Source organism: Mus pahari, chromosome 8, assembly GCF_900095145.1.
Source record: "Mus pahari chromosome 8, PAHARI_EIJ_v1.1, whole genome shotgun sequence".
Taxonomy (NCBI): domain Eukaryota; kingdom Metazoa; phylum Chordata; class Mammalia; order Rodentia; family Muridae; genus Mus; species Mus pahari.
The window spans coordinates 57,816,481-57,828,263 of NC_034597.1; the positions used below are offsets into that span (position 1 = coordinate 57,816,481).

At 47.1% G+C, this 11,783-nt stretch overlaps 1 protein-coding gene across 2 annotated transcripts in view; it reads right to left on the bottom strand.

Moving 5' to 3' along the window:
* The window catches only part of Dpysl2 (dihydropyrimidinase like 2), a 100,531-nt gene that overhangs the window by 56,896 nt on the left and 31,852 nt on the right, over positions 1-11,783 (bottom strand). Inside the window, exons 1-2 of one of the 2 annotated variants that reach the window (XM_021204182.2) lie at positions 5,195-5,532; positions 1,960-2,048 (exon numbers count right to left, since the gene is read on the bottom strand). In XM_021204182.2, the coding sequence (XP_021059841.1) occupies positions 1,960-2,048; positions 5,195-5,233 (128 nt within the window). In that variant the 5' untranslated portion in view covers positions 5,234-5,532. Of the gene's footprint in view, positions 1-1,959; positions 2,049-5,194; positions 5,533-11,783 lie in introns of those variants that run through there. The other variant, XM_021204181.2, reaches the window with a different exon arrangement.

An 11,783-nucleotide genomic window follows, 5' to 3' on the forward strand; every position in this document is an offset into this window, starting at 1 on the left:
CTCCTGACAACCCCCCATTTGGCTAGTTTTCCAATAACAACCTGCTCTAGAGCTGACTCTCTCTCCCAACATCTGTTTGCCCTTTTTTTCCTTTTTTATGTGGGTAAAACGGAGGGATAAAAGTGGAGAGAGAAAAAGCCAAGGAAAAAAAAAAAAAAAAAAAAAAAAAAAAAAAAAAAGGAAAAAGGAAACACTGTAATTCCAGCAACTACAATGTGGAAAGCAGGTTCTTATGGACTCAGATAACCACCACGCGAGGAGAGGGGTTTGTGGCAGCTCTTTTTGTTTGTGAGGTTTTTTTGTGTTGTGTTATATCTGAGACAAGTGTCTCTACAGAGCCCTGGCTGCCCTAGAACTCACTATGTAGACCAAGTTAACTTCAGACTCAGAGAACAGCCTGCCTATACCTCCAAAGACATGGGATTAAAAGTGTGTGCCACCACACCCAGCTGTAGGGTTTTATCCTTGAGACAAGATCTCCTCATCCAATTTTTAAAAAATTTCTTTTTAATTTTACTACATCTTTCCACCAATTTTTAAAAAGAAGAATGAATAAAGGAAGAGTTGAATTTCTCAGACAAATGAACTATCCTAAAAATAGCATCATCAGGCTGCTCCATTCCAAGCCAGTGTCCTTCAGCCAGACCCATCACACTCTCCTATGATTGGGATGCCAAAGGAATAAGAAAGTCATAGCCTGTGATTGCTCAAAGCTGGGACTGTTACAGACAAACACACATGGAGAAAGCATTAGCTATGGTAACGTTAAGACCCATTTTGGCTTCCTAAGTCAGGGTGTGAGCTTCCAAGCAATCAGAGCCCGTCCAGCTTGCCCTTCTCCAGGCTCACTTGCTGCTGGAGTTTGATGAACACTGCTTATTTAAAAGATGTCATTCGCTGTGATGTTTGTCTTTGAGCAGATGTGCTCTCTCTCTCTCCAGAGCCTGTGAACTGTCCCCAGAGGAAAGGCATGAAGATATTGTTGTACACTGCTCAATTAACCCTCCAGAGTCCCAGAATACCCAATGCACAAGCAACCCAGGGTAGCCTTATTAGTGCTAGGAACCACTTCAAGAATTGAAACTTAGGGCTGGAGAGATGGCTCAAGGGTTAAGAGCACTTGCTTCTCTTCCAGAGGACACAGGTTCAATTCCCATCACCCATAAGGTGACTCATAACCATCCTGTTTCACAGGATCCAATGCCCTCTTCTGACTTTCAAGGGCACAACAGGAACATACATGGTGCACATACATACACAGAAGCAACATACTCATATACATAAAATAAATCTAAAAGAAAAAAATTAAAAAAATAAAGAAGTGAAATCTAAAATCCTCCTAGGATTAGGCAATCATTTTTCTGAGTTGCTGGTAACTAACTCAGTGTCCTGTGGCCCTTCCTGACTAAGCAAGCAGATATACATCTTAACAGGACAGGCTGCATTCCACATTTATGTCCTATGCCTGAGTACTCCATCCCAAATAACTACAGTGTTGCCTATCACAAACCAAGTATACAAACTGGCAACAGGAGGATGTTGTGTCACCTCTGTTAAAAATAGTAGATTACATAATACATGGGTGTTTGTGTGTGCTGTGACTTCGAATTCCCCGAATCTGAATCCCCAAATTTATTAATTACCACCAATAAAAACAAGCTTAAAATATGCTAAATTGGTCACTTTTGGGTTTTTGGCAGTGCCTGACTGATGCCAGATGCACATTCTACCAATGTTACAACATTCCCAGCCCGAGCTCAGTGACTGTTGGAGTCATTAAAGCTTGAGACTACTACATAAAAGAAATGAAAGCTTAGGAACACTGGGGAACCGGGGAGCGGGGGGGGAAGGGGGGCGGGGGCCACACCTGCACATTATATATATATATATATATATATATATATATATATATATATATATATATATCAATGAATCCACATAGCAATGAATCGTACTTACTTGATTAACCCATCTTCCATGTATATGTCTGCATAGAAGGACTGGTCATCGTTCACAATCTTGCCACCTTTGATCAGAAGACGATCGCTCTGTAACAGAGAGGGGAACCAAGTCACAACACATAACTGCCCCAGGAGAAGCATCAGTCAGTCCGCGGAAAGGGAGGTAAAGGGCATGCCTTTTACCATTCAAGAGTGATGCTCAAAGCCTGGAGATTTTGGAAGGTACCTTAATCAAGGTGAACCTACCCTAGGCAAGCCCTTCATTGCCTGATTCATCAGAAGGCACTGGCAGCGCTCACCCCTGACAAACAAACACCTTTTAAAGAACGCCTTAGACCCCAAACCAAAAAGGGGGCATTATAGAACACCCCAGCAAAGGAAGACAATCCTTCTGAAACTGTATTTGGCTAAACGTCATCTTTTAAAAAATAAATAATTAATTGAAGAAAATTCCACCCACATGTAGGAAAGTCATGTCTTGGCAAAGTTTTTGTCGGGGGGGGGGGGAGGGGGGAAACTGACCAAAAGTCTGTTGTCATAGCATATGCTACACAAACACAGGAACATCGGCCATAACAAGTTTTCAGCTCAGCGCGTCCACTCCGACCTCATTTATCTGTGCGGTGAATCACAGCAAGTGCAGTGGGCAAGGGAGGGACTATAAAAACACACACCCATTTAACAGGTAGAAACAGAGCTTCATGATAAATTAGAGACGCGGGGGATTTTATGTCTAATACCACTACAGATGGTTGGTCCACTTTTATGTAAAAAAAAAAAAAAAAAAAAACGATAATCCAACTGAAAAAGCCAAGAGCATGTTTAAAAAAAATGCTTTGTTCTGATGCACAGCTATCCAAAATACCGTAGGTGGGATGCATACAGTGTCACCACCTTGGGCTGGGTGGATGTACGGATTTATTATTTCAGAATAGGTATAAACTGTACAAGCAGAACCATGACGTACTCTGCACTTTTCAGAGCACCATTCACCTCCATAAGAGTCAACCCAGAACTCGGTTACAAAACACAATCTCAGCAAGTACCACTTGCATTTTTGCAACTACCAAGGAAAGGAAACTATAGAGTTTCCTTAAAAGATTCATATAATGCTACAGAACAAAGAAAAACAAGATACAGTTGCGTACACATGTAGCCATTATTGGGCTTGGAAAATATTTATTGTTTCTGTTAAGGTGAAAAACTAGACCAGTTTAATTTTACACTGTCCGGTCATCTATTCAGGTGAGGGCACTGGGAAAGCCCTTGAAAACCGTCAACACAGAGAGGGTAAACAAAAAAAAAAAAAAATCTTTATTAAACCTACCCCACATACATATCATGCTATCAGAGCCTTGGAACGTCTCTGAAGTGAATGGGGCAAGATTCTATTACCGTGAGGAAACTGAGGCCCTGTGGACTTCAGCCTGCAAGGGTCCCTCCTCTCTCCCCTAAGGGAACTGTCTGTAGTCTGGGAGGCAAGAAGTCCTGCTCTTTACACCTCCCCTTCCTCACAGCAATACCTGTCACAAAACATCACTGTGAGTCCCCAGCCAACGGGCTGAGGAGGGGGGTCAGAATTATAGTCTGGTCAATCTAGAGCCTTCTAGAAGGCTTCTTACATAAGAGGCTGGCCACAGTGACAGAGGGATTGAACCAGGAGGTCCTAGGGTAGATAACTTTAAAGGATGGAGAAGGCACTCTTTTAAAAGGTAGTCTTGTTGATTGCCTATTTCCCCCCTCCATACTGTCAAAACGATTTTGTCTTGATCATGCACGAAAACAGCTAATCGTGAGGTTTGCAGGAAATCTCCCCACCCCCACTGCCCAGATGCCATCCTTCAGCGCGATGAACATTTAACATTGCGTCCAGTGTATCAGCCCTTTGGGATCTGGTACCGAAGATTTGGGCGCGAGGGCTGGGGGTTGGGGTGCCCACCCTCGCCTAAGAACAACTCAGCCCAAGCTACCCCAGGCACACGCCCCCTCCTCTGGGCAACAGTTCCTACTCCTGCAGATGGGTGTGTCCTTGTGCACCAAGGAAAAAGAGGCCGGGGTCCCAGGGTCCCAGAGACAAGCAAAGCAAAAGCTCATCCTCAAAGCCTTAAAACCCATCTTCCCTATTTGAGATGCCTTCGCATCTGCGTATCCCTGGGTTCAAACTGGCCAGTGCTATCGCACAGCATTATATAACAATGAATTTCCTTGGCGATTCTCCCTGCCTGGAATCTCCAAGGATGTAGAAAATTAGACTGGTGAGATTTTTTTTTCCAGTAAAAGATGCAAAGAGAGGGGGAGGGCAGGGCACCACCCTCTGCATCCCCGAAGCATCATGAATTCCTTGCAGTAGTGCTTGTCGGGGATGGAGGCCCTGAAAAAGGACGGCACCTCGGCCACCACGATCATTGTCTGGAACCAGCCGGGCCATCTGCGTGAGTCGCGAGTCGCAGCCAGCGCCATTGCCTCCGCGAGCTTGCTCGCTGCTGTCCCCAGCGCCCACCCGCCCAGCCCGCTTTGTATGCGCCACCACGGCCGCCTCCCTGGTGGCGGAAGGAGCTGAAAAGACTGAGAAAGAGAACCGGAAACCCTGCCAAGACCCCAGCCTCATACCAGAGGGTTCTAAGGGTCCTCCGCGTCCACAAAAAGCTCCCGCCCTTCTCTGCTCATCCTTGAGTCCCGATCCTCCCTTCCCTCCGCATCATCCTGGTTCACCCTGCCCTTTCCAGCATCCCTCCCTGTCATGACGCCTCCGGACTGGAACTCGCTCTTTCTCACAGGAGGAAGGCTCCAGAAAGCTCTTTCTGGAGGGGGCGGAAGAAACGGGAGGATCTGTTTTCCCAGCTCCCCACCACCAAGCTCCCGGATCCCAGCCTCGCCGCACACAGCCGGAGAACAATATCAGAGCGTCGACCATGCATATTCAATCTGGCATCCATTTGCTTGCACCCCGCGGGCAGCGCTGCAGCATCTCGTGCTGACAATGAAAGATACAGCGGATCTGGCGCGCTACCCAAGGCTACCTCCATGCATCCTCGCGCCTATTTCAATGCCTTGCAAATTGAGTGTCTTATAACTGTTATTACATCTCCAACCCCAACCCCCACCTTCACCACCATCGCCTACGTTGGCAACAAGAAGGAAAAGTTGAGTCTCTTTCCTTCGCCTTTGAAATACATTTCTTAGATAGTCTATGTCACAAAAGGTTGCTCGCCTTTCTCAAGTACCAAACTTACCGTGATGCGTGGAATATTTTTCTTCCCCTGATAAGACATCTCTCCGGGGGGCGGGAGGAAGTAATCTCAAGAGGACAGCTTTAAAGCAAAGATAGCCGGAAAAAAGACTTGGTTTAAAATATATATATTTATATTTGTAGGGAAAAGGTACAATCCCTTAACTGGTCTTGCTATTAGGAGATTTCAAAACTATAAGAGACAGATGCAATCCTCTGTCTCTTTTCCTCTCCTCCAACACAGATCCAGCTAGGGCGGAAAAAAGAAAGAGAGGGAGAGAGAGAACAGGAGGGAAGGGGGTGGAAATAAACTACAGCAATAAAAGCCTTGGTTCCAGTCAGCCTCCACCGCGCATGCGCCGCCAGCCACTCCCTTTCCTCCCAGGCAAAAGCCATCCGCTTCGCGAGAGGCGCCCACTGATTGGGCAGAATCGTGGGATATGCAAATGAGATGGGCGGTGCGGGGCGCAGCGCCCAAGCAGCAACTGCTGCAGTGCGCGCAGGGCGCGGTGCGTGCGCCCGAGCTGGGAGCGCGCCTTTCGCGCCCTTTCTGTGAGCCCGGGCGGGCGAGCGGGGACTGCGGCTGGCGGCGGCCCCAGATGCTTCATCTGCAATGCAGGGCACAATGGAGGGGTGATCGTCCCGGGAGGGTGAGGAGGGGGCGCAAGCCCGCGACGGAGGGGCTTCGGTACAGCCCGGGCGGCATGCACACGCCTGCCCGCGCGCCAATCCGCGGAGGCCGCCGCTGCAGCCCCGCGTGGGGTGACTGCGCAGAGCCAATGGCCTCGCTGACGGCGAGCGCGCGACTGCACCGCGGCTTCCCCCGCCCTGCTCACCAGGCGCGGCCTCCGCCCTGCAGCGGCTGCTGCGGCAGGAGACTGCCGACTGGAGGGACGAGGACAGCATCCGGGAAGGTCTTGGGCTACCGGGCACCGGACGCCCCGCCCCAAAACTGTTTTTTGAGACTGCCGGCTACCAAGAGCAAGAGATGGAGGCCAGCGCCTGTGGGGCAAAAGGGACCAGGCTAGCACCCTGGCCGCCCTCCTGGCTAGCACGCCAAGACTCTCCTTTGTGTAGTTGTGGCGCTTGCAGATCTAGGGAGGAAAAGCTGTTGTAGTTTATTTCCTGAGGCCCGAAGCAACGAAATGGGTTATGAAGGAGCAATAATGAAATAGGAGAGGTTATATCCCACAGAAAGAGGAAACTGAATCATGGAGGAACAGAACCTCTAGTCACTAAGGGTGTTCCAGGCCTCCTCTAATGACCCTAGTGGCAAAATAGACCTGGGAGCCTTTGACTGTGTCAAACCAGGCTAAAGATCTAACAATGCAAAGGGAAAGAAAGGAAGAGCTCGTGCAGTAGACATAAGGAAGGTTCTCTAGGCAGATGACAGAACTTCTGCTAAGGCAAGGCTTTGACCTTCTCACCTGACCACACAGTAGTGGTCTTCTGCCTTTCTAGTCTCAAAGGAGGTGTAAAATTCACCCTTTCAATCCCTGCTTTAAAAATCTACAGTCTCTGAGAGAGGATTCTGAGGCAGTCTTCACTTTTAACCAGTTCAAGTTCCGATTTAAGCTGTGCATCTTAAAAACAGAAACCAGTCCCTATGTCCTGTTCCAACTGGATGATGTGTATTGGCTGGGCTAGCTGATACCTAAGTACTGGTGTCAGCCACTAGGTAGGCGCTGTAGTCCCAGAACTCGGGATGCTGAGAAAGGAGGATCAAGATCCACCTGGGGAGTATCAGTATCATTCATACATAGATGATGGATGGATAGATAGGTAGATAATAGATTGGATCAAGATCCATCTAGACAATATCATAGATTAGGAAGGTAGGTTGATAGGTACATAGATAGATGATGGAAAGATGGATGAATAGGTAGATAGATAGATAGATAGATAGATAGATAGATAGATAGATAGATAGATAGATAGGATCAAGATCCACCTAGACAGTATCATAGGTATATAGATGGATAGATAGATAGATAATGGATGGAAGATAGAAAGATAGGTGGATCGATGAAAATAAAGCAAAACTTTCCAGGAAGGCCCACTCTAAGGTTCAGCTAGAAGTCAGGAGGAGAAGGAGGGCCCTATTAAATCACAGGGGAAGATAACTACTTGTCAGGCAAGGTTAATGAGATTCACCTTAATTTAAACAAAATAGCCTCTAGTTACATTGTTTGTTTTTGTTGCACTTTCCTGCACTTGATCTTAATGGATTTAGATTCATCTTGTTATTTACAAATTTGCTGTGAAATATTTTGTTTTGCTCTCTCTATTCATCTCATTAGTGTCAAGCTCCTTCCTACAGCCAGACAGGCAAGGCTCTTAACCCATGATAATTGACATTTCTGCCCATAAATGTCCAGAGACAGAAGGTTAAAACTGATTTATCTGCTCTGGCTGGAGCTTAAGAGAGTATTTGGCGCATAGAAGGCCCCAGAAAAAACAAAACAAAACAAAACTTTAATTAATGAAGGAAAATACTTGTAGTTGCATATCTTAGCGAACTTTCTGCTCAGTTCAATGCAGGAAAATAAAAAGGGGTGGTAAAGAAGTGTCTACACTGACCGATCGGTTACGATGAACTGCATTTGTTAACTCTCCGTAAAGACACTCAATGAAAATTTCCTAGGAAATCATTATCTGGGAATAGGATATTGGAGCCAGTCTCCAAGACTTCTGGGTATTTAAAAATTAAATGCTTGACAACAAGGATGAATCTATCTATTCTGCATTCACGGTCTCTTCCAAAGCCCGCCTCCCTACCATTCCTCACCCAACACCAGGAGAGGGCAAGCAGTGGTGTCCCTGGGAGACAGTCCTTATGGTGGAAACACCCCAAGCATCTGGTGCAGTCCTGGGGAATAAGCTGAAGGGTGAGTTGAGACTGACTTCAGCCTCCCCCTGGATTCCCAGACAGTCCCCATGCTCTGCGGGTACACAGAGCCTCAAAGCAAACCCCTTCTTGAGAGAAGAAAAAGATACCTCCCAATGACAGAGTGCTTGTCTACGGGCTCAGAGCCCAGTGGCCTTTAGCTGGGCCTGGTGGCACTGCCTTGTAACTGCAGCTACTCAGGACTCCGAGGCTGGAGAAAGATTCACTGCTGGTCTGGCCAGCTTACCAAGACTGTATCTCAAAATAAAAAAAAAAAAGAGGTAGAAAAGCATGTTTTGCTTTCTTTTCTTTCACTTCTGGTTTTTGTTTGGTTGGGTTTTTTTTGTTTTTTTTTTTTGTTTTGTTTTGTTTTGTTTTTCAGATAAAATAGATGCTGTGCAGCATTCGGCCTGACCCCATAACATGTGTTAATGATTGGTACATAAAGAAATAGCCTTTGTCGCTTCGTTGTTAAGGGAAAACCAAAAGGCTTTTCCACATTACCACCATGCCAAAAAAAAAAAAACCACACCAGGCTCGGTTTATTTTGGGCACAGTCACTGTGCTGGGTCTTGGTTCCAGCCACACAGACCCCCACCCCCACCCCCTGGTCCTTGGAACTTCAGTGGAATTTTGTTCTCAAAGCTTATTCTTGTGGGAAGAGGGGACAAGGAACAAAGCTGCCTATGATTTATGCTGTTTCTCCTAACAAACAGCCAGGTAATGGGAAACCTCAGAATCATGCAAGGAGCCCCTAGGAAAATAGCCCCATGGCTATATTTTCTAAAGTTATCTTTTGAGTAGAGTGGACAAAGAAAGGCTCTAACCCAGGGCCCTGTGCTTGCTGGACAAGCGCTCTCTTGTGTAGCCACGCCCTCATCCTCTGAAGCTGTTCCTTCTTCCTCTCTGTCATTCCTCATCCTTCCTTATCCATACCTTTGTCCTATGTGCCACCTATACTGTGTGGTGCAACTCAGCCCCAAGCCTGGGGGTAGGGTAAATCTCTTTTCTTTCTTTCTTTGCACTCACAGAGCTAAGAACTTGTGACAAAGTCTTGCTGACGGCTCACCCTTGTAAAGAGTGCAGCAGGAGAATTCTGTGTTTTGAAAAGATGGCTTGTGGAGATGAATGGAGTAGAGATAACACCCACCCTGGCTTTGTAAGATGCTTATGCCAGGAAGTGGGGTGGTGGTCTGAAGGCTGTCATTCTGATGCTCTAGGGTGACCAGCTGCTCTCAGTTCCTCAGTAGTTTGCCCAATATGGTATCTGTCCAGACCCAGCCCTCCCAGGTTCTTAGTTTCATTTTCCTTCCATGTGGAAAGCTGAAGTGACCATTTCTGCTTCTGAGGCGCGGCGGAAGCGCAACATTGAGACTATCACAGGGAAGGGACACTCGGGAAACAAAATGCTGACGGGAAGATTGGAACCTAGATGTGGCCAAGAAGAAAACCGCAACCCCTGAGCCACGGCGGCCAGTCGTCCAGAGCTGCAGCCTCCGGTGTGGTCTGCAGAGGTTAGGATGACACAGCGGCCAAGAGGAGGAGCAGGGATCCTGTGTTGCCAAAATCGAATGACTCTGGCCAGGGTGCTGGGCTGCAGATGGGTGCAGGCAAAGATGATTGCTTTTTTTTGACTATGAAACCCCAAAGGGCCCAGATTACCACAGGACAGCTAAGCAGACATACATGAGACCAGCCCAGCTACCACCTTCCGTGGGTGCATCGTTTGGGTGTGGCTCAGTGAGGATCATCAGGACAGTCATACACTGCTTTTACCAGAACTGGGCCATATGAACGGCCTGCCCCGTCTGGGCTCTGAGAGGGTCCTGAAGATCCCCTGGCTACATGAGGCCAAGACGGTATTCCACAGAAGCAAACAGAATCGAGCCTTCTCTTCCAGCCTCCAGTTAGCACAGATACCACCCAAAGGATCTCAGGATCACACACACTGCACCCCAATATGTGTAAATACAGAATGACCTTGAGGTCTCTGTCCCTGATGGAGACACACAGACCTAGCTGGCCTTCCTGTCTCAGGTCTTCCCCCTGGTGGCCAATGAAGAGTATGCATATAGTTCACTCCTTTATCCTGGAGCATTGGGCTTCACACTGAGAGAGCTTTTAAGTTACTTGTCCCAGTGATATGAGCTTGTCTGCCCACCACAGTTATCTGACCCTGTCTTCACCCTCAGGGCCTGAGTCTTCCACAGTCAAGTTCAGCAAGATTATTCTCCTCTGCGCACTAAGCCACAGGACCAAAATTTCTGAAAGTGGAAACCAAGAAACATGAGCTAGCAGGAAGCTCTCACCCCTACTGAGAACTGCCTCTCCTCTCCAAAGTGCAATGTGGCCTGCTCTTCCATTCTGCAAAAGAGGGCTAAATACTACTGCTAGCTTTCAGCTCGTCTGGTTGCCACTATCAATCCAATCGGATGCAATGTTGCTGTGCAGCTAATAAGGTAGGAACCAGCATCTGTGGAGCACAGACAGATACCGTCATGATGCTGAGTCTGGCTAAGTGGGAAAGTTGGCTCCCAAAATGCAAGGTCCTGAATTTGATCCCCAACAAAGTTCAAATTCAATACCTTTAAAAGAAACTAACCAACCAACGAACCAATACAAAGCTTTGCATCCTGTCATATAGATGGAGAAAGTAAGGCACAAAGAGGCCTCAAAGCACATTTCCCTGCTGGAGCAAGAGAAATATTCAAATCCAAGAAACCCTTGGTGCAGCAAGCCTGTTGTCTTCAAGATAAAGCACTTGATTTGGAGAACCCAGGCCCTGCCTTGTATGGGAGGAACGTTTGGCTGATCTACCTGACATCTCTGTCTTCATTGATTTCTATCATTGACATCCACTCCAAAACACCTCCCCTTATCCCCCAAATCCATCCCTTTCTTGCCTTATCCCTCCCTGCCCCCAACTGAAACCAGTTTCTCCGAGCAGCCCTGGACTTCCTGTCATGAGAGCCAGCACAGATGGATACCAAAGTTTAAATGAAAAAGTGCTTAGTGTTTCTCCCCACTGGAAGAATAACGTTCACCTCAAAGGCAGGTAGAGATCTAGATGCACAGTGAGTATATCCATCTGTGCACTCAGCTTGCCTTGAACTCTTAGTCCTTCTGCCGTAGCCACTCAAGTGCTGGGATTACAGGTGTGTATCATTCCAGGACAGAGTTCTCTTCATCCCAACAGTCAGGTAGGCAGAGGTTGTTCAACTGTGGATTATTCCAGAATTTGTATTTGTTCCCATTCCTTCTCCCCTCTAGATCTTAGCCTCTTCCTCTCTGCTTTTTATTTCCTTGAACTTGGGGACATGCTCCAGCCCTCTCACCAGCCTGGGCTCTGTATCTTCAGCCGAGATTGCCCCGTCACTGCCCTTTGTTCTTGGCTCCACTCAAGCAAGATGGAGTCTATTCCTATTAGCTTCTCAAGCCATGACAACTGGCTTCTTCCCCTGCTCCATTGAAAGAGGTCTAACACAGAGTGAGCAACTGGTCAACCTTAGGAATACTTTGTAGACTTTACCCTAAGGGAACCTGGCTGTGACACTTAACTGTTGTCTTTACCTACTTTCTTTCAACAATAATTAGCTTTTTGTTTGGTTAGTTGTTTGGTTGGTTGTTTGGTTGGTTGGTTTTGTTTTTTCAAGACAAGAGTTTCCCTGTGTAGCCCTAGCTGTCCTGGAACTCACTCTGTAGACCA